The sequence below is a fragment of the Cyprinodon tularosa genome, unplaced genomic scaffold (assembly GCF_016077235.1).
Source record: "Cyprinodon tularosa strain WSP-4 unplaced genomic scaffold, ASM1607723v1 ctg398, whole genome shotgun sequence".
NCBI classification, from domain to species: domain Eukaryota; kingdom Metazoa; phylum Chordata; class Actinopteri; order Cyprinodontiformes; family Cyprinodontidae; genus Cyprinodon; species Cyprinodon tularosa.
In genome coordinates this window covers 86959-110575 of record NW_024039116.1, presented here as the reverse complement: position 1 = coordinate 110575, position 23617 = coordinate 86959, and the positions used below count along the sequence as shown (strand labels likewise).

Genomic DNA, 23617 nt, shown 5'->3' with positions numbered 1-23617 from the left:
GAAATACTGCCCCAACACATTTTCCTTCATCCAAACTACTTTTTATGTATTCCGTAAAATGGCATACAGCCATTTCAGTGGAATACCTTGGTCTAAATCCAAATTGTTTAGAGTTAAGTATTCTTTTCTCCTCTAGATAAGCCATTAATTGTTCAGCAACTAGCTTCTCTAGCACCTTAGAAATGACAGGTACAATTGCAATAGGTCGATAATTACAGACCGCATCAGCTGATCCGGACATAAAAATTGGAGTCACAACAGCTGTTTTAAACCCTTGTGGAAATTCACATTTTTCAATTGACAAGTTCACTAGATGAGATATTGGTTTTACTAGATCTGCACTATGCTTTTTGATTAAAAATGTATCTAAACCAAATATATCTTTTGCTTTGGATGAATTTAATTGATTGATAATTGTCCTTATTTCACTTTGGTAAACCTGTTTAATGTGAAAAGGTGAGGCTGAATTTTCAGCAACATTACATGGAAGCAAAATTGGATTGAAATTTTCAGCAAGTTGCTCTACTGAATTAATAAAATATGAATTGAATTCGTTTGCAATTTTGGCAGAGTCATTGCTAACCATTCTATTTATATTGAGCTTTGTTACACATTTTCCTAAATTGCACTTGCGATTGGTCAACTTGTTAATATGCTTCCATATTTCAGAGCTATTTCCACTTGATTCAGCAAACAATTGCATAAAATATGTGGACCTTGACTTTCTGATTTCATTAACAACTTTATTTCGTAGTCCTTTAAAGACAAGTGTGTCTGTTTGCAACTTAGTTTTTAGTGAAATTTTCAGAGCAAGATCTCGCTTTTTCATAAGTTGAATAATAGTATGGTTTACCCATGGTAGACTAGTTTGTTTTCTATTGTTTTTTATAACACAACTAAATCTCTGAATAATATTTGTTAGTCTCAGTTAACTGATCACAGCATTGATTTACACTTTCTGTTTGTATCACGTTATCCCAATTCATGTTTTTCAGTTCATTTTCAAATAAGGGTAGTTTGTTTTTTGGAATAAACATTTCGCTTTTTGTTGCATTAGGCACTGTGAAAACTCCCTTTAATCGTTTCTTTGTTAATTTCCTGACCAACAATGTCATATTATGATCCGATAGACCTGTCACAAGGTTATATGTTTTGATGATTCGTTCTGGTTTATTTGTGATTATTAAGTCTATCAGAGTTTGACTAGTTTTGGTGATCCTGGTTGGTTTTTTAAGAATTTGGACAAGTTTATGTTTTGATAACACAGCTTTTAATTTATCCCTTTTGATTTTCTCCATCCAATTTATATTCATATCTCCGATTAAAATTGTTTCACATTTAATATTAATTTGTTTTAACATTTCATCAAAGTCTTGATAAAAAGATGCACTATGAGATGGTGGATTATATACAACTAGTAAGTTAAATTTCATTGTAGGTGACAGTGAAACTTTTAAAACAAGGCATTCAATTCCTAAAGTATCCAGTACAGTGAAAGAACAATTTAAACCATCTTTGATATAAATCAAAACACCTCCCCCTTTCCCATTTGTACGATCCTTCCTATAGCATGTGTATCCAGGAATATCAATCATACTTGTGGGAACATTAATATTTAGCCAAGTTTCACTCAGTGCCAAAAAGTCAATGTTTGAATTGCTCAATAAATGGTGAACTTCCATTAATTTTGATAGTAGGCTTCGAATGTTAAGATGCCCCCCAAAAATTCCTTTTGGTTTTGCTGCAGAATCCCAGATTACTTTTGCATGGTTTACAGTTTGGAAATATTTCAGCTCTTTTTGTTTATTTGCTGCACAATGAGCACTTGTAAATTTTTCTGGATTTCCTTGGCAATTTGAAGCACCAGAATTGATAGTTACAGATGATGAGATTTCTCTCCCTCTCCTTTTAGATACAGGATAACACCTGTATGTGATATTGACTTTGGTCCGCTGGTATATGGCACTGAAAAAACCCTAAACTTCACCATCGAAAACACTGGATTCTTTCCAATTAATTTCAACCTGACCAGCAACGTCTTAGAACCTGTGAAGCAAGCAAGGCCCGGGTAAGTAAATCATAATAATTGTTTTCCTTATTAGTGGATCATAGTTATATAATAATTGATTAAAAATACTGTAATTGTTTAATGATGTTGTAGAAAAGTAATAATTTTACCTCAATATTTTACAAGGCAAACTGTTGACACTACAAAATGTTTTAGTTTTTATAGTGCACTGAATGTAGTTATAGTGTTAGAAACCATAATTCTTCCTAAAACTTTAATTTTTTTCTATCATGATTAAATAAATAGATAAATACTGCTGTTAATATGCTATTAATAAGTATTTTGCAAAAAAAAAAATCACGAAATAGATTAAATAATAATATCACCAAATAAATAAATAAATAAATAAATAATATCACCAAATAAATAAATAAATAATAATATCACCAAATAAAAGGTATATATTTTCTATTCTGTAAAACTAATGTCTTTTGTTTGAGATTATTTATTTTAAAATGGTTTTTGCTTAATTGTTATTATGAATCAGATTAATCTTGTAAAGCTACTTTATATCATTGCAGGACTTTTTTATTATTTGATCATGTACTCAAATGAGGGGGCGGAGTTTTCTCTGGTCAGGGCTTTGCAGAGTAAATAAATTAATTAGAAGCAAAGATTTCATCTGCAAAACTGTACTCATTTAATTTAATATTTATTAATAATTTATTCATAACTAGATCTCTTTATTATTTATTTTAAGGTGAATAAATTGCTTTTTTTATTTTTATTTTTTTACAAGCTTTATTATATAACAATTCTGTTTAAAGGAAATGTCCGGTCAGTAATGAATGATCAATTAATCGTTATCTAAAACTAATACGTTTGCTCTGATTTAATTAATTTAGTGTTAAATCAGTAAAAAAAATTGAAACAATATTGTTAGTGACGATCACCGAGTCCGGGAGCACCATTTTTGCCCAAATATAGTAACACCTCTCTCCTGACACGACGCCACGACTTGTGAGTACGTATTTCAACGATCAGATAATTTATGCCCCACGTATTTGCATACGCTGGCATAGATACTCGCAGTATGTCGATGTGTTTCAGCGTACTTCGGCAGTGACGTCACGGTGCGGTAAGCCTAGCGCCAATCTCCCCACTTTACAAACAAAATCAATGGGAACTACTAGATATATCTGCAATCAACAACAATTATTGAAGATTTCCAGAGGACTTCACCATTGAAATCCACCAGAGCTATAGTGAAACTGACAATGCCCACGTGCATGGCAGTTGAAATACACTGGATAAAAGTGAGAAAAAAAAAAGAAGATTTATTTCATCTTTCTGATTCATGATCCTCGTCGTTGGATCGCCAACTTGAAGAGGGAGGATTCGCCATTGAACTTCTGGCCAGAAAAAAAACACGTAATATGTAGCCAACATTTGGAAGAAGAATGTTTTCAAGATGACTTGGATAATAGCGCGTTGTGACAAACACCAGATACAGCACTGGGACTTGTGCAACAGCTGATACTGCACCGTGACGTCACAAACCAGTAGGTGGCAGTAGTGTTCTTTGACAAACATGGATGCCTCCAGTAAAGCACATTCAAATTAAAAGTACTTTCAGAAGTTTGAATTCCTAATATGACCGGACATTTAGCTTTAAGAGAAACTTGAAAAGTAGAAAGGTTTTCTAATATAGATTTTTAATTAATTATTAGCTCATAAAATTAGGACAAAAGTTTATTCAGATAATTGTCAATGAAACAGCTTTCTGTTTTCTGACTTTAGAAGACGAAGTAGGATGTTACATAGAGAGAGCGCTTCAGCCAAGTCTACCCGCTCTGCTCATGAATCAAGACTAGATTTTCATCCGAAAGAACCAAATACTCGGGAGGTAAGTGATTCCAGCTTGTTCTTTTTAACATTTTGGTTTTCATTGTCTATTTAAGAAATGTCTTTTTCCACCGTTGAAATGAAATCTCAGTTTATATACATGGCAGAGAGAACAGCTAAAATGATAAGGAGTAGTTAACTATTTAATATGAAAACTATCCAATGTGGAGCTCAACCAGCTTAAGAGAAAATATCAATCAAGGTGAAGAAAAGTGATCCTGGGTGACTTTGAATCTTCTGAGTATCTGGCTCTCCAAGTACTAGGCCCTGTTCAAGTCATGTTTCTGAATGTTTACAGGCCTCCAAAGTCCAAAACAAACTATTAAGTGATTGTAATGAACTTTTCGATTCAATTTAATTTAGTTTATTTATATAGCGCCAATTCATAACACATCATCTCAAGGCACTTTACAGTTCAACAAATCATACAGTCAAATTGATTCAAAGTTTTCTAACTAAGGAAAACCAGTTCATTGGATCGACTCATTGACTCGAAGGCAATCCCTCTCATTAAGCATGCTTGTAACGACAGCGGAGAGGAAAAACTCCCTTTTAACAGAACAAAACCTCCAGCAGAACCAGGCTCAGTGTGAGCGGCCATCTGCCTAGGCCGACTGGGGTTCAAGGAGACAGAGGCAGAGATACAAAAAGCAACTGTCAGCCAGCTCCACAGGCGGCCCCATCCAGGAAACACCAGCTATACATGTTCAGTAAAACTAGTCCATATCAAAACAGCTCACCACAGCCTGTTGGTAGTAGATCAATGTATCTATTTAGGTGAAATCACCTGTCAGCAGGCGAGGTTGAAGAAAAAAAACATTCTACTGTTGGTGTTCACCATACGTTCATGTCAATTTTCAAGGTTCATGGGCATGCAGGTGGCGCAGTGGTTAGCGTGCACAACCGATGTACGGAGGCCTTAGTCCTCGAAACCCTCGACGAACCCAATCCAGGTTCGAATCTGGCCTGTGGTCCTTTGCCCATGTCTCTTCCTCTCTCTTATACCCCTTTCCTGTCAGCCTACTATCAAAAAAATTTGTGACGAGTGCCATAAAAACTCAAAATAAAAAAGTTTCAAGGTTCATGTTGAAAACCCTGAAGAGAGAGGTGCAAAAGAAATATGTGATACACTTTAAAGTTTGGTAACAACTCAACATGTTAAGTAGCCAACACACAATTGAGAACATATTTTGGAGCTGGTCATCAGCATAGATCTAAATATTTCTAATGTTTCTGTAACCGATGTTGCCCTATCAGACCATTTTACTGTTTACTTTGAAACCAAAGACGCCTGACGTATGACAAATCTGGCAAAAATGCTGGCATACGTTGGATAAGTTATGGGTACGTTTTGTATAAGGTATGAGCACTCTGAAGTATGCTGAAACACGCTGGAACACGTCGACATACTGCAAGTATCTATGCCAGCGTATGCAAATACGTGGGGCATAAGTTACAGCTAAGTTATCTAATCGTTGACATACGTTAGTTACTCACAAGTCGTGGCGTCTAGCTTATCCAAAATCCGGGTGCATTGCTGTCCCACTCAGGAGCAGCGATGTGCCTGAGGGGAGCAGCTTTAACTGATGCTTCGTAATGCATATAAAATAATGCTAGTGCATCATTTCATGGGCATTACAGTACTCTGCTGTGCGTTATGCATTAGTTTGGCTGTCGTTGGATTGAAGTTCTGGACTCGTTATGAATACTCTATGTATACGCCCAAAATTGAAAAAAAAACATTGAGAGTTCAGTGTATTCCAGCGTTTTAGGAGATTCTGGTAGGTCGAGCATACGCTGGCTAAATCGGTAAGGTGTGACAGGGCCCTAAGAAAGTAGAACACATCAGCCTGGTTCTGCAGTCCTTCCACTCGCTCCTGTAGCTCAGAGAATATACTTTAAAATCTGTCTGTTAGTCTAGAAATCACTGAATGGATCAGCATGTCAATACATAACAGATCTGTTGTAAATCAAACTTCCAGACCACTCAGGTCTTCTAGTTTCAGTCTACTCTGTTCACCCAGAATTAGAACAAAACATGGAGAAGCAGCATTTAGTTCCTGTGCTCCACTGATCTGGAACAAACTCCCAGAAGACTGAAAAAGTGCTGAAAGCCTGAGTTCTTTGAAGTCAAAGTTAAAAACCATTTGTTTAGAGCTGCCTTTGATTTTTAAAGTCAAACTGTTAACAGGTATTATTAGATAAAGTTTGTGGTCCAACTGCTTTATTTGCTAGTTTTACTACCTTCTTTTATCTTCATTTGCTTTTATTCCACTGTTATTTTTCTTGGATTTTCTTGTTTAATTATTGTAAAGCAATTTGAATTGTACTTGTACTGAATTGTGCCATACAACTAAACTTGTAGAAGAACTTGTGTTTGCTGTTTGACATTATTATTATTTCTATTTCTAAATCTTCTCTCACCAACTCTCCTTCCTCCTCAAATTTCTCCCTAGACTTGTCTCTACTTGGGCATTTTTTCCGTGTCTCCCTGCACCGGAAAACTGCAGCCTGGGTCTAAGCAGCAGATAAATGTGTCCTGTGTTGCTGAAAGGCTTGGCACCTTGACCCAGACCATGCTTATTGACATCAGTGACCGCAACCCATTAGACCAGCCTGATGGTATCCCATACAGACTGCTTGCTGAGGTCTGCAAACCAGGTGAGAGATAAGCATCCCAACATCTTATACCCTAACATCAAAGTCATTTACACTCATCTTTCTCATCTAAATGGGATGTTTTTCAGCTGGTAACATAATTTGGTATAAAATGGTCTCTCCAGCAGGCTTTCAAAAGCATCCATAGAAAAAAAAAAGCCTTTTGAAAAAGATCTTTTTGCAGGAAAATAATTCATTATTAAATAGAAAATATCTCCTAGCATTAAATTACAAGAACGTTTTTTAGATATTTTTTACAGAATGAAGGGAAGTATGATGATTTTGAATTATCACTAAAGTTATCAGCCAATTACAACTGAAGTCGGGTGTACACTCTACGATTTTTTGCCCTTTTCGACTCGACTATCTAGTCGTGCGAGAATTATTCGATCGGGCCGACTTTCAGCCTGATGGTGCGTGGTATAGTGTGCAGGGGGTAACCAGGGGCGATCAGCCTCTCACGACCACCTCCCTATCAGGAATCGTGAGGTTGGGAGAAAATCAAACATGTTGCATTCTCGGTCAGCCGTCATAGGGTGCTGGTGGGCAAACTGCTCAGTGCGCAAACAAGGACCTTCTACTCCTTCCTTTCAGATGAAAAACACAGGAGAATGTCGGGGGTGCGAGTGAAATGGACTACTTTCTGTAAAATTGACAGAGCATAGTAGCCATGTTTGCTCAGCCATATCTTTGTCCAAATACATTGTTGCCTTTTCTTTTTAATGCTTTCAGCACGAAATTGCCAAAGCAGCGCGTTTCACTCTAGAGAGCTTCATATTCCTCTTCTACTCGTTTGGCTTCTGGATAAACAAGTCAGAGTAGCGCCATCTCACTGCGTAGCTGAGTCCGACTTACGCACAAGTACACATATTGAGAATGGACGTGTTTTAATAGGTTAACCCAAAAACCTCCGATCTGACTCCAAACCAGCCCAAATTATCTTCAACCCCCCAAAGCAATTTTTCCCCCCAAAAATCAAAATGAAAACCGCCCAACTGAGCTGTAAACCACACTGCCTCCAGCAACTGGAACCAGAAGAGAATCACTAAAATTCAAACAATGCCCATCCCTACTGATATGACTAAAATGCCTTTATAGGAATAGTACACCCAAAACATGATTAGCCTTCCTTTTCTACTCACCCCCATGCTGAACAACACTCTGGAGTTCTTTTTTGATATCTCAAATGCATCTGGAGATCTGGGAGGCTTCTTGCTGTCTGCTGACATTCAAATAATGGAGGTCTATGGTGCCCGAGGCAGAAAGGTCCATAAAAGTCCACAAAAAACGAGTCAATATTCCTCCATACTGCTCGTCCAATGTATTCCAAGTGTCCTGAGTGGGTAGCGTCCATAATTTACTCGAAACGAAGTCATTTAGAATGTTTTTTGGGCATAAACAGTAGTGGATAGGATTTCCTAAAAGCGCGTTCACGAGTCTACGGAAACCGCGGCAGACCAAACCAGATGAAAGTGCGCATTCAGCATCTGCTCTGCCGATAATGCAAGCGTAGAAGAAGAAATGTGCTGTTTACCTGTGCAAAGAAAGAAACAACGAAAGAAAAATGTCTGAGGACTTCAGTGTTGAGGAAGAGCATGAGTTCTTTGCCGAGCTGAATGCGCTGGTTTGGTCTGCCGGCTTCCGTAGCGTTATGAACGCGCCGGCGTGCGCTTTCAGGAAATCCTATACACTACTGTTTATGCTCTAAAAACATTCTGAATGACTTTGTTTCGAGTAAATTATGGACGCTACCCACTCAGGACACTTGGAATACATTTGACGAGCAGTATGGAGGAATATTGACACGTTTTTTGTGGACTTTTATGGACCTTTCTGCCTCGGGCACCATAGACCTCCATTATTTGAATGTCAGCAGACAACAAGAAGCCTCCCAGATCTCCAGATGCATTTGAGATATCAAAAAAGTACTCCAGAGTGTTGTTCAGCATGGGGGTGAGTAGAAAATGAAGGCTAATCATGATTTGGGTGTACTATTCCTTTAATTGTCTTCAACAGGAAATTATACCATAATGTAGAAAGCTGAAACCTGTATCTGTCCAGAATCTGTGCATTTTTTTCCTAAAGTTTGTTTTTCATTTGCTCTTTTTGTCCAGGTATTGTGGTAGACCCAGTGTCCATCTTTGAAGAACACTATCTGTGTCAGAGCAGCAGCCAGCTGTCCTCAGAGCCCCTCTTCAATAATGAGGGTGTTTTTGTTGTAAATGAGAAAACATTTGTCTTCAATAAAGTTCTGGTGGGGCGAACTGCTCAAGCCCGCTTAAAACTCACCAACAAGACCAATGTGTCCTGCACACTAAACCTGGCCATCAAGTATGGTGGGACCAAGGTAAGACTTTTAAATCTGTCTGTTAGCCACATGGCTAAGACTAAAGAAATCCGTATTTGCTTTCAGACATCGCAACAGTTGGAGGTTTTTGATTTGCCGACATCAACTCTGAACATAGGCAGCCAGTCACACACCTTTGCTGTGGTCACCTTCACACCACAGGCCATCCGTCCTTACAGCGCGGTGTTTGAAGCCACAGTGAAAGCAATCTACAGGTGAAAATATATCACTACTGTCACGTTTCAGGCAATAATCCCACATCTTCTGTAAAATACATTTTCTTTCATTTTCCTATCCAGACCCAAACTCATACCCATGAACCAGACCCTGGAGTTTCAGCTGGCTGGAGAGGGGACTCTCCCCACTGTCAGTATCTTGCGTCCATCTCGAGTAAACAATGAAGGAAACCCAGAAATGCGTTTTGGACGAGCTTCGGTCGGACAGAGACGAACTTTACCTTTGGTGCTTCTCAATGATGGAAATATTGCAGCTGAGGTTCGTTTTTATAAAAAACTGTCAACATTTTATGTCCCAGAGCTCATATGACTTTTTATTAGTAACATTTTTAAATATTGTTAATATTAATTAATCTGTTGACAAATATTTTTATCTCTAATTGAAATTGAGACTTAATCCACTTTATTAATCCCACCAGAGGCAATTTCTTTTAACAGTACATCAGACAAACAAAGAAAAAAAGAAACATGAAACAACATAAAAAATAAGATGATAAAAAAGTGAGAGGGAGCTTGTGATAGAGGCCCTATTTAAAATGAAGCATATCCATATTTTACTGGATGGATGGAATTGAAGTTATACTTCTAGAGATGCATGATATATCAATTTTAGCAACGTAATCACTGTTATTCATTATTTTGTTTTAAACATTAATGCTTTTGGGCCCTATATATGTAATGCACTAAAAGACATCTCTTCAACTGTCTATAACTATAAATATTAGTGTATGTAGTTCTCTTGTGTTCTCAAGGAAAGCATTCAAGAGAAATGTATTTGAGCTAATTTTTGGAAAATACAAAAAACTACTGAAAGCGTTTGGGTGGAGTAACTGTAGGTCCATCAGCCCCCACTTGAGTGTCCCCACTAACTTTCATCACAAAGTTACACCCCTTGGTAGAAAGGAACAGTTTTAAGCATACATTCTTTAATTAAATACAACAGGTGTGGTAATAAACCATATCCAAGGCAACATGTGGCACAGGCTTTAAAAATTGGTATACAGCCTCATCATGTGTTTGATAAAACATGTTTTCTTCTCACCCTGCTCTATTTTTATGTTCTATGTTATTCCACCCAGCTGCTTTTGTAAAAGTGATGAAATTGCGGCGAATTTAATTTTGTCATGATGTTACAAAGTTCTGACCCAAAAATGCAGAAAACCGAACAGAGAGACCGTGTAAAAGGTTTAACTGGTTTTATTGAAGAAGTAAACAGGGGGAGAAGTGTTGCTCAGAACACTGCTCAACCGGAACTGCAAAGTGAGGGGAAGACACAGCGAGTAGTTCAGCCTCAGTGGGGAATTCGACTCGTGAAACTTGGAGAAGAGGTTTTGGTTGCCGACTAACGTTTCCAGTGAAGTTGTTGTATCCTTGACTCCTGCCTGTGTGCGATGGTTCCAGTGTTGGTCTGATTTGGTGGAGGGCGTAACAGGTTTTACCCAGAATGCGGTTGATAGTTGGAGAACGGAGATACTGACTGCCACTCAGATTTCCTGCGGTACTTGAACGGGTCGTTGTGGAGATTAATCCCTTTCTCAGTGAAAGCTCAAACGATCTGTTGGGGAAAGTGGATCCAAACCTCCTGTTTGAATCCCAGCTCAGTTTGAAGCTCAGTTGATCCTTCCAGGGTGTGAAGGTCCAAGAGATCCAGTTAGCAGGACAACTTCCTGTCAAGAGGCAAAGACAAAACACAGTTAAACTCAGGTTGACAAAAACTCAGCTTGACTTAGCAAACTCAGCTTGGCTAGAGTACCCTAAACTGGCAAACACTCTGGTGTCGAAGTAGTAGCAGTCAGCATCTTAAGAACACTCCGTTTAACGAGAAAACCATCAGCAGGTGTGTGAGGAGGCGGACCAGAACCAGGCGCCTCCTGGTGGAAGAAGGGAGACAAACACAGAAAACACAGGCACAAAAAAATGAGTCCTGACAAATTTTTCCTCTGTCCATGGAAAGTCTGGGCTTTAACATTAATTTGCTTTGGTTGCCTTGAAATAACTTTACTGACTTGATGTAAAAAAATAAAAACCTGTAATCTTTGCTTAAAAGTTTGCTGATCAGGTAAAATACCTCATTAAATACCTGATTAAAGACTGTGCTTCACTGTGTCAGTTAAAACTACCATGTGATTGTTGGAGCTTTGGTTTCACTAGCTTTCATTCCCACATAGGCAGTGATTTTCAGTGGGCCTCCCGTTAATTGGTACATTAGTAGCCATTCAAAATGTCCCCACTTTCCTTGATGGGTCCTTGGCTGGTCCCCTACAATTCATTTTTAAACATCAATCTTTGTACTAAAATATTCTTTCTGTCATGATTTGTTGACATTAAGATCTAAAGAGAAGCTTCATCTCCTGGTCAGACCCTGTAATTCATTGAAAGGGTGGAGTCAGAGTTAAAAAAAATATAACAGGGGGTCACTCCAGTGGCTGGAAGTCGGAGGGAAGTGGGCTGCCATTCGGCTGGCATTTGACTGGGAAGGGCCATTTTGAATGGCTGCTACTGTACCCTCTGAGCTGCACACTCTTTTCTACAGCACTGTTCTGCTTGTTTTAATCAAACAGTCAGTCAATTATTTGGCCCTTCTTGTTAACGTTAAAGAGATTATTGTCCAAATTCTATGTCTTTGAAAATCTTCCCACAGATGGGATCATTTCATTTTCACTGTATAGAAGTGATAATACTGTTTTCTAATTAGACTCAAGTGACACTCTTTGCAGGTTAAAAAGTTACTAGATGAGGATTTTAGGACATTTTAGCTGCTAGGTGGTTTACGGGAAATAGTGCTAGCTACAGTATATACATTTCTGCCACTTAACTTCATTGTTGGGTTGCAAGAAAAATATTTTTTTAAAGGAAAAGTCCGGTCAGCAAGTAAGGATCAGTTGATCATTATCTATACCTAAAACTAATATGTTTGTGGTTATTATGAATTAAGCATTAATAAATAAAAAATAAAAAATAATAATTTTCGTTGCGGTCACTGAGTCCAGGAGCGGCCATTTTTGCCTAAATATAGTAACACCTCATTCCTGATGTCTTCCAGCATTGACCTAGCGCCATTGTCCCCGCTTTACAAGCAAAATCAATGGGAACTACTAGACACATCTGCAATCAACAACAATTATTGAACATTTCCAGAGGAATTCACCATTGAAATTCACCAGAGCTATAGTTAAACTGACAATGCCCACGTGCATGGCAGTTGGATGTTGGAAAACATCGGGTAAAAGTGGAAAAGAGTTATTGCACCTTTCCAATTCCTGATCCTCCATGGACGGGTTCATCGTTGGATTGCCAACTTGAAGAGGGAGGATTTGCCATCGAACTTCTGGCCAGAGAAAAAACATGTAATATGTAGCCAACATTTGGAAGAAGAATGTTTTCAAGATGACTTGGATAATAGCGCGTTGTGACAAACACCAGATACAGCACTGGGACTTGATCAACAGCCGATACCGCACGGTGACGTCACTAACCAGTAGGTGGCTGTAGTGTTCTTTGACAAACATTGATGCCTCCAGTAAAGCACATTCAAATCAAATTACTCTTATCATAAAAACACTTATCATTTATTGAACAGTAAGTAAAAATTTCATATTTAAAGTACTTTCAGAAGTCTGAATTTTGAATATGACCGGACTTTTCCTTTAAAAGCCATAACTGAATGTAATCATGCTAATTACTACAGAACTGAATCAGAAAATAGAGGAATTAAAATATGTTATTCTTTGTTACAAACTAATGTGAATGAGCTGTAATTATGTTCATACTGGATAATTAAAAGTACTATGACAGCCTGGTCTTTGCAAAAATTAATTGAAGGGAGGATAATATTATAATTTTTTTCTATTTATTGCAAAAGGTCCAGATTGACATGCTGGACAAACATGGTGTGTTAAAAATACAACTCCCTCCTGAGAGCAGCAGCAGTTCTGTCCACTCATCAGGTATGGATGGTTTGCTTTGTGAAATGTTACTTAAAGGTATATATTTTCTATTAGCCATGTTGTGTTCTGTTGTTCAAATTTTTTTGTATTTTGTTCTTTTTCTAATGTTCTTTTTATTTTAGCTGTATTTCTTTTTTATTGTTTTCAATATATCCAAAGCTGTTTCAGGCTGGTAACAAAAACATCTCCTATTTCTATCACTTTCCTGGAAAACACTGTTCTCTCTCCTCCAGAGGGTCACTTGATTCACAGAACTACTGCAAAGTTAGACGTGAATGAACAGAAGAGGTTTGAGGTCAGCTTCTGCTCCGACCAATCGCTGGCTCTTCAGACGACGATGACAGTGCAGGTGATGGACAACCAGTACAGTAACAGCTCAATACACGTGACAGGAGAGGCTGTTAAGCGTACTGTGTCCTTTAATAACTTCAGAAGGTCATGGCAGGATGGAGAAGATGAAGTGGGAGGTATGAACAAAGGAGGGAATTGAGAGAAAAAGGGAGATTTTACTGCATAATGTTGGGTCACAGCAGGATGTGTAACCCAAAAAAAAAAAATTCTCTTTCAAAGGTTGTTATGACATCGTTCATTTTGGTGACTGCCATGTGGGTCGTACATACCAAGAAAGTTTCACCATGACCAACCACAGCAGCAGCCAGGTGGTGAGGTTTGAATGGCCTCCCAGTGAACCCAACGTCACGTTTTCACCACAGGTAAAGCTCTGAAACATTACATTAGATGGAAACATATCGTATTTAGATCATTATAGTTTATTTCTGTGTTAAAATATTTTTACATCACAAATGTTGTGAACATGCACAATTATTCACTAAATCCATGTTTTAAAAAACTTCTCTAACAAATAAAGCCTGAAAGGTGGGTAGGTAGTTAACCCGTTATAAAACCTTTACCCTTTCCTGTTTATATTTAGGAGGCTTCCTGTAATGATCTTACTTTCTGGAACATTTTGTTTCTGTTAAGTTTTTACCTTAGCTTCTTCTAGTTCAGGGGTCGGCAACCCAAACTGCTCAAAGACCAAATTGGACCAAAAAAAGCAAAAACAAATCTTTCTGGAGACGTGAAAATGTAAAAGTCTTCTGTAAGCCTCATATGGCAACACAGGCTCTAAGTGTTTTATCCCACTATAGAAAAGGACTATGTGGGCTTAAATATATAATAAGCATTCATGATTAAATGTTTAACCTGGAGCAAATGTCACATAGCAGCATGAGGTGAGGGAGGATACTTGAGAATTACTTTAGAATACTTTAGTACAAAGATTGATGTTTAAAAATTAACTGTAGGGGACCAGCCGAGGACCCATTTATAGAAACACGATAAACAAATCTTTCTATGGTGGACGTGTTTCTAATGGGAGGAGCCGATTGAGTCATGAGGAACCAAGCAGGAACTGACATACATCAGAGCAGAGATCTCTCACCCCAAAATCCCACATCCTCCGTCACCAGCGTTTTATTTAGAGGATTTGGGGAAAAACAGGAATAAAGTTCACATCGCTGTATAAGAGCGCTACATGTTTGATCTGTGAACGGTTTTCCAATCTTGCAGCAAAATAGGCAGCAGTAGTGGAGTTTGGAGATGCAATCCACTTCTTAAATCTATCTTTGCTCTCCTCTAATTTATCCAGAAGTTCTGCAATCGCACTATTTCTCTCACTCCCAACTTAGTGACCGGCTGCATATTTAGCAGCCTTCCTTGGAAATGCCTTTTTGTCATTCCAAAGCAAACATGCAGGCAATCCTTCCACATCGGTAATGAAAGCAAATGATTTATGATTTATCTACTTTAAATCCTCTGTTATCATCACATATTTTCCCTTTTTTCCCTTTTGGGGTCCGACACACATACACCGCAGTGTTAATTTCCCTGAATCGTTTACTTTGCATTTGGGTCCACAACAACATCCATCAACCTTGACACTGGTGCTCTATGATCTTTGTTTTTAACATTAGTATTTATGTGATATTGAAAGTTTTTATTTCTTTTGTTTTTTGCACAGATTGGGCATCTTCATTCTGGTTGTTCTAAGGAGGTGACCGTCACCTTTTCCTCCAGTCAGCCGCTGACTCTGAAGCAGCCAATCAGATGTAAAATCTGCCAGGTGGAGTTCAAGGAGCCAATAGAGGAGGTGGCTGACTGGGATGACCGTCACCGAGCGCTGAAACGGCAAAATTCGGGTTCTGATGAATCTCAAAAGCCTGAGAGTAAAAAGGTAGATATGGTCTGATGAACAGGAAAAATGCTTTAGTTCAAATACATGAAAGGAAAATATATCTTTCACTTTCTCTCTCTATCTCTTCTGAACACACATCACAAATTAATTCCAAAAGCAACACAACAGATAAATAAGAGTAACACACAGATCTCTCTCTCTCTCTCTCTCTCTCTCTATTATATACAGTACAGCCATTCAAAATGGTCAATAGTCAAACGCCTGCTAATGGCAGCCTCTTCCCCTTCCCCTGCAACTCCCAGCAAAAGCCCCTCCAACTTCCAGCCGCTGGCCTTCCCCTCAGTGAACATATTTTTTTACTCTGACTCCACTCTTTCACTGAATTAGAGGCTCTGACCAGGAGATGATGTTTCTCTGAGATCTTAATGTCCACATATGAAGACAGAAGAAATATTGTAGTACAAAGATTGATGTTTAAAAAGGAATTGTCGGGGACCAGCCAAGGAAAATGGGGAAATTTTTAATAGCTACTACAGGGATAAATATATATATATATATATATATATATATATATATATATATATATATATATATATATATATATATATATATATATATATATATATATATATATATATATATATATATATATATATATATATATATATATCTCATATATATATATATATATATATATATATATATATCCCATATATATATCTCATATATATATATATATATATATATATATATATATATATATATCAGACTATATATATATATATCTCAGTAAGTGAGTAAGTGAAAATGGGGAAAAACACGTAGGAAGGCCTTACGTAAACATATCACCAGAATGATTGACAATTAGGAGGACCACTTATTTTGATGATCCACTATACCTTAAATGTTTAATCGTTTTGCTCTTGTTTAAAGTTAAAATTGTAGATGACATGTATTGCTTATATAGATCCTTTCCAATTCCAGTCATTCACCCATTCATGCACACATGTCCTGTATGTATATAACACACTCTGACAGAAGCCAGGCAGGTTTACTCAGGGCCGTCTGACCATCGTCACTAATTTGGGTGATTGTGAATTACTTCTATTAAAACCCAGAGCTTCTCCAGAATGTTAATTTTATGGCTAGTCCAACAACATGACTGACTAAACAGATGAGCAGCAGACAGTTGCTGGAAATTCAGTGGGAGAAAGTTGTCGCTAGAAAAAGGTTGAATTATCACAATTTTTACTGTGGATTTCCAGGAGACCATTCAAGACTCCTTCCTTCAACAACCATCAACCAAAGACAAACCCTCGTAATCCCAGCCACTCGAGAGCCAGAGACATTGAAATAAGAATTCCCTTATTGGGTCTAAAGAGATAAACAACCTGATATTTGCTCAGGAGTCTAACAAATTTCACATTTCATTTATAAATTAGTCCAACATCTAAGTAGAAAAAGGGTAAAATTAAATTGACTAACGAAGTACTGTGTGCATTTATTGTACTACACCTGGACAAACGTTTCTGAAATCTGAGATTTCTGTAAAAAATATTTCTTTATATTGTAGTTTTAGTTAACAAAATAAAATGGAAGAGACTGTTGATTTTTCATTATGTCTTTTTACCATTATCAATAAAATAAACAAAAAATATTTCAATGTTAGCTCCTATTTGAACCAGTTTCCCTTTTTTGATGTAATTTCCTAAAATATCATTTTAAAGTTGTTCTTATTTATTTTTGCTTTTGAATAATTTGCCTGTTTGCTTGTAGGTGACAGAGACGGATCCTGAGCCGGTCTGTTCTCAGGTCCAAGGCTCTCAGACGGAGCTGGAACTGGAAATCAGAGCAGTTTGTGATTATTCAAAGTTTACCTGCAGCTGCGACACCATTCATTTCAAAGATACTTTGCTTTTCCAAACCACACTCCATCAGTAAGTAAAACTAAACCACAGTATCAGAGCATAATATGTTGGAGAATATTAGGATCCTGTTTAAAACACATTTAACATTTTAGAGACAAAGGGTATTTTAAACTTTTATTTACACTGTGTTGTTGTGTATTTTGTGCCTTCAGGTAGAAATGTTCATATCTGACCTTTGTTAACATTTCTAAATATTGCATTTTTTTCAGTATTTAGGTGTGTCTGAATCAGTCTTTATTTTATGTTTTCATTTTTTTTTTCCTTTAAATTTCTAGTATCTGTCCATTTCATTGTAGCTCCGTTGAACAGTGTTGTGCCAGACAATTATTGAAAGGTTCAGGTTATCCATGTCCTAATTTAGTTTGATGATCTAACATCCAGAATCTTGTTTCTTGATGCATTCTGTGATTAAAATGAAGCATTTGAGGTTTTCCCTGCGCATTCCGTCCTTTAAGGGACACTTCTTTCCATAGCCAGTCTCTAGACATGGATGTTATTGGATTGCATGTTATTATGTATGGACTATTATTGGACTACACTGAAACTCACTTAGGGCCCTGTCACACCTTGTCGATTTAGCTAGCATACGCCCGACATCCCAGAATCTCCTAAAACGCTGACATACACTTACTTTTCTATGGATTTTTTAATTTTAATAATATTCATAACGAGTGTAGAACTTATGTCTAATGATAGCCTAATTTATGCATAACGCACGGCAGCATAATGCCTATAAAATGATGCTTGTGCTTCATTTTAGGGGCATTATGAAGCATCAGTTATAGCTGCTCCCCTCAAGCGCATCGCTGCTCCTGAGAGGGGCAGCGATGCAATAAAAACATGCTTTTGATCACTGTATTAAACTAGATGCTGTTTACCGCCCACACACAAAAAAAAAGAATAAAGAAAAATAAAGAAGGTTTGCAGTGGCAGCAGATTCAGCGTCATGTCTGCTAGGAAGTTTGTTGGTCATGGGCGTGAACGCAGGGAGGATCCATCACTCTCACCTTCTGGCTCACCCTATGATGGGTAGGAAGTCTGGAGAAGTCCTGTGAACCCCCTTTTATAACAAAACACAGCCAATACACCATTATACAGTAGCTCTAAGTTAGAAACACATTCAGAGCTCGTCTGGAACACGTCAAATATGTTGATATGCATTGGAGAGTTTTTGATAAGTTACGCATAAGTTATGCAGAACATACTCATAGGTTTTTGGATAAGCTAGACACCACAACTTATGAGTAACATACACTTAAAGGAATAGTACACCCAAAACATGATTAGCCTTCATTTTCTACTCACCCCCCATGCTGAATAACACTCTGGAGTACTTTTTTGATATCTCAAATGCATCTGGAGATCTGGGAGGCTTCTTGCTGTCTGCTGACATTCAAATAATGGAGGTCTATGGTGCCCGAGACAGAAAGGTCCATAAAAGTCCACAAAAAACGTGTCAATATTCCTCCATACTGCTCGTCCAATGTATTCCAAGTGTCCTGAGTGGGTAGCATCCAGAATTTACTCGAAACAAAGTCATTTAGAATGTTTTCTAATGTTTGTTGTCTGCCGGCTTCCGTAGGCTCGTGAACGCGCATGTGCGCGCTTTCAGGAAATCCTATACACTACTGTTTATGCTCTAAAAACATTCTAAATGACTTCGTTTCGAGTAAATTCTGTATGCTACCCACTCAGGACACTTGGAATACATTGGACGAGCAGTATGGAGGAATATTGACACGTTTTTTGTGGACTTTTATGGACCTTTCTGTCTCGGGCACCATAGACCTCCATTATTTGAATGGCAGCAGACAGCAAGAAGCCTCCCAGATCTCCAGATGCATTTGACATATCAAAAAAGTACTCCAGAGTGTTGTTCAGCATGGGGGTGAGTAGAAAATGAAGGCTAATCATGTTTTGGGTGTACTATTCCTTTAATGTATGTCAGATGACTTACCTGTAACTTATGGCCAACGTATGGCATACACTGGCATATGTTGGAAAATTTTGAGCATGCTAAAAACTTCGACATACGAAGTACGTATGCTGACGCGTTCCAGCGTGTTTCAGAATAATACAAAACGTACCCATAACTTATCCAATGTATGCTAGAATTTTTATATATCAAGCCCACGCTGGTCTAAATCATCAGGGTGTGACTGTTTTAAATTCGGTAGGAATTGAATAATTTTGGTGGTCATATTCAAACTAGGGATAGGCAATGAAATGCATTTTCAACATAATTGTAATTTAACAAAACACAATTTTCAAATTACAGAGGCACTAACTTTTAATCACACTATATTTAACAAGAGTTGGGCTCTAAATTTCTCCCTCCAGCCCTTTAGGTGGCAGTGTGAAACGCTTGAATTGGGTTTGTCGCCACACACTAAGGTAGAAATAATTGCAGCTAGCACGCACATCCACGCATACAAGTAAAGGTAAACACTTTTTCACACATTGGTTACAGTGAAGTCCTCTAAGAATGATCTTTGGGTGGGCAAGCTTTCTAAAACTGAAAGCCTGGGGTTAAAAATCTACAACTTGGTGTTAGTGCAAAGAAAAATCAAAATGAAATTGTAATTATGGTTAAAAAAAAGCTGTTTTGATTTTCCGCAAAATCGTAGAGCCCTCTTTCAAACTACTCCAGATCTACGTCTAGCCCTATGCACTTTGTGATGTCACACAGGGATGTCTGTGCAGAGGTTTGTGTTTTTTAAGTTATGATTTCATCAAGATTATAAAAAAAATTACAAAAAAGTTGAAAAACTGATCTGATGAAAAATATCTCAAATATGAGTTTGATTAGTTCTCAGAAAAGTTTGGCTTGCAACTTCAATGTTTTCGTGTGATGCTGAACATTCAACTTCATGGGATAAGACTTTCCTTTTTTGCAAACACACATGGGTGGTTTTAGAAAAGGGCCAACAGGGGCCAGTGTCCCTTTAGATCATGTCCTGGCCCCTGTTATGGCCCCTGTACTGAAGACATAACACTCAAAGAAATTCTAATGATGATATTTGCTGGAACACACATGGTTACTGATAAGTCCTTTGGATCTATTTAATTATTTTTTCTTTACAAATTCCATTTTACTAATTATTTAAAAACAATTTAGATTAGATTAGATTAGATTTAACTTTATTATCATTACACAGGTACAGGTACAAGGTAACGAAATGCAGTTTAGGTCTAACCAGAAGTGCAATAGCAGCAAGTGCAGGATAAATAATGCTTCCATAAATACAGGACATGGGTTTCTACTGGATAAGTATAGAGATGAATACCATTATAATAAGAATCTTACTAATAGATGAATATAATATATAGATAACTAGTGTTATGAACTAAATTTACAGCTGGATAATTACTAAATAAAAGGTTTATACAGTTATGTACAATAGCATATATACAGATGGGTTTTACCATCAAATGAATAAATAAAATTTGGACAGAAGCTATCTAAATTAAAGTGCAGTGGAAGGCAATTGCATATTACAGTTAAAGTACTTTATTGCAAATGTATATGTAAACATAATGTGATAGCTTCAATGGTATTGAGATAGGATCCCAGTTTTCATCTGCTAAATGTTTTTTTCAAAACAAATTTTACACCTGAATTTATCAGTTTTTCTCAAGTTCTAATTCGGATTTTATAGAAAATGGTCATTCTACTTTAGACTAAATCAAAAATATGTAAAATTCTTAAATTATGAATGTATATTGACCTAATAAGACATAGAATTTTAATTAAACCTAATTGAATGGAAATTTCACTTCATGCATTAATATATTTGAATCCCTTGCCCTGTTTTTATTTCATGCTTTTCTGTGGCCCCATGAAAACACCCTGGCCCCCTCCTGGCCCCCTAGTACATTTGGTCTAGAACCGCCACTGTCAAACATATGCTTCCTTTTTTCTCTGTGTGCAAAGACTGCAGATTATCAATGTGGGCTCTGTACAAGTGGATTTCTCCTGGCAAGTCCAAATGGATGAGCACAACAAGATAGCAGATCCTATAGGAGGTAAAATGAGCTTTGATCAAGATTTTATCAAGTAATGAATTTAATTAAACTGATTATTTATTTGTTATCTGTAATTCCGAGTTAGATTATATCAGCTGATATTTTATTGCTTTAAAAATGATTCAGCATGAACCAAAGTTTATGTCATTGGTGACAGAGGAGAGGAGGAGAGACGGCCGTTGCAGCAGCTTACCCGGGCTGCCCAGTGCTGGGAGCAGTGTGACGTCACCCCGGATTGGAAACCCAGACCTTCCTCCCTTCAGCGTGGAGCCTAGAAGCGGATCCATAAATCCTGGAGTTACTCAGAACTTCAACATTTGTTTTTCACCTGTGGAAGTAGCTCAGTTTCAGGGCAGATTAATCTGCAGGTAATTAAAGGCATCTGATGCTCTGCATTTTTCATGGGTCAGCATTTGAAAAACTTCCCCCACATCTTTTGATCAATACTCTAATTTACTTCTCCTTGGAATAGAAATGGATTTGTTCCCATTTTTTATGGACGTCTTTTGTTTTCAGCATTCCAAACATGCAGAGGAGCGATCAGGTTCCTTGTGTTACTGTGTCTGGTCAGAGCCTGCTCCCAGAGGTTCTTTTTGAGTTAGATGATACAGACTACATCAGGAACACCAGCCGACTTCTGGACCCTAGCACTCAGGTGTTAGAGCTCAAAGCCGTTGGACTTTCAGCACCAACAAAAAGGTAAATGGATCATCTTTTAACTGGGTGTGAATCCCTCCTTGAACCACGTTCTGACTTCAGAAGCACAGCAAAAGTGTTGATTCTATAAAACCTTAGCCACTTTCCTTTAATGTAGTTTTTGTTTAAAGCATTGCTCAATATACAAAGCCTGTAGACCAGAGGTCACGGATAGCAGACCGCGCTACGAATCCAGACCCCCTTCTAGCTTATCCGGACCCAATCTGATTTAAACATTTATAAATTAAATAAACAGCATGTTTTCCAACGACAGTGTCCAACTTAACTTGCACTGCTTCTCCTGTTAATACGGTAAAGCCCTCGAGAGCGTCCGTCACCAGGCTGCAAGTGATGAATATTAGCCAATGAGCTGTATCAGTCTGGGTTGCTGCTGCTGCTGCTACTTTTAGACACAGCAGGCAAACCTGTGGCAAGCCGGGCGATGGGAAAGAAGGAGAAGATGATGAGAAAAAGAAAGCAGAGACAGTGTGGACCGCTGGAAACTGGTTAAAGACAAGTGAAATTGCGTGCTCAAAGTGGCCCTGTGTGACAGGTTAAAATTATTAAAATATTTTAAAAGTTATCCATACACAAATTAAAATACACAGGTTTAAAAGACTGATATTTCATTTAAAAACAAGAGTTAAAAATAATTCATATTACATAATTATAATTTTGTTATGATTGTTTAAAGGTAGGGTTAGGGTTAGAAAGTATTACTAAAAGTATTATTACTATGTACACTATTTACAATTTCTCAAGAGTTCAATGGTTTTTTTAGATCGATTGCTTCTGACCAGAGAACTGTGTGGTGTGCTTTTGAATAAAGTGAAAGTGAGTAAAGACGTCGGCAGCATCTCCATTATTCATTTTAACCCAAAAGAAACCACGTACCTCTACCAAGTTATCGGAGCAGAGGGCGCAACACCTGTACATGTTGAGTATGTTTGGCTCAACCTGCTGCTGTGAAGCAGGATTCTCCACCATGAACAGAATCAAAAATAAATATGGATCCAGGCTCAAAATGAACACCTTGATATTTAGAATGGCTTAGTCTCCATTCAAACCAGGTTTAAAGCCTTGCAGGGCAGCATAAAGCCCACTGCTCTCATTAAGCCAGAAGAAAAGAAAGAATAAAAAAAACGGTCAGTTCAGGTGTTTTATAGAATGTGTGAATCAGGAAATTGTCTGTATACCAAACTGAACGATTGTTGTGCTCTACTTAAAAAAAAACTTTAGATTAATGTATAACGTGGATTCATTAAAACCTCATTTTATTTCAGTGTTAAAATATGTTTAAAGTAACAGATTATAATATAAAATGTCTCCGGACCTTTACTGTACTGGTTATTGATTTTCTTTATCCCGTCGATTTTTAACTGGTTACCCCTGTAGACAGTTCTAGAAACAGTGAGAAGCATTCGTCTAAGAAACTAGATTAAGTTGCTCATCTTATTCTGTAGGTTTTTTAATGTGATGAACCCGACTAGGACGGCTTACTTGTTTAAGTGGAGGTGTGAGGACGCAGCGCAGAGTTCTTTACGTTGTCTAACACCTTTTGGGACCATTCCACCTGGGAAGAAAATGGAGGTACCTTGATTTTCTCTTTTTATACTCACTTTAATTCTCAGGGTACTATTCAGAAATATACATGATTATATATAATTGTTCT

General features: G+C 37.5%; 1 protein-coding gene across 1 annotated transcript in view; it reads left to right on the top strand.

The window, feature by feature from the left end:
• hydin (HYDIN axonemal central pair apparatus protein) overlaps positions 1-23617 on the top strand; it is a 135164-nt gene that overhangs the window by 92205 nt on the left and 19342 nt on the right. The window contains exons 59-73 of the mRNA XM_038297814.1: positions 1913-2068; positions 3809-3914; positions 6370-6574; positions 8686-8918; positions 8985-9133; positions 9218-9413; positions 13017-13101; positions 13335-13568; positions 13672-13814; positions 15122-15334; positions 17072-17232; positions 21158-21249; positions 21407-21617; positions 21766-21948; positions 23409-23535. Coding sequence (XP_038153742.1) covers positions 1913-2068; positions 3809-3914; positions 6370-6574; positions 8686-8918; positions 8985-9133; positions 9218-9413; positions 13017-13101; positions 13335-13568; positions 13672-13814; positions 15122-15334; positions 17072-17232; positions 21158-21249; positions 21407-21617; positions 21766-21948; positions 23409-23535 — 2494 coding nt within the window. The remainder of the gene's footprint in view (positions 1-1912; positions 2069-3808; positions 3915-6369; positions 6575-8685; positions 8919-8984; positions 9134-9217; positions 9414-13016; positions 13102-13334; positions 13569-13671; positions 13815-15121; positions 15335-17071; positions 17233-21157; positions 21250-21406; positions 21618-21765; positions 21949-23408; positions 23536-23617) is intronic.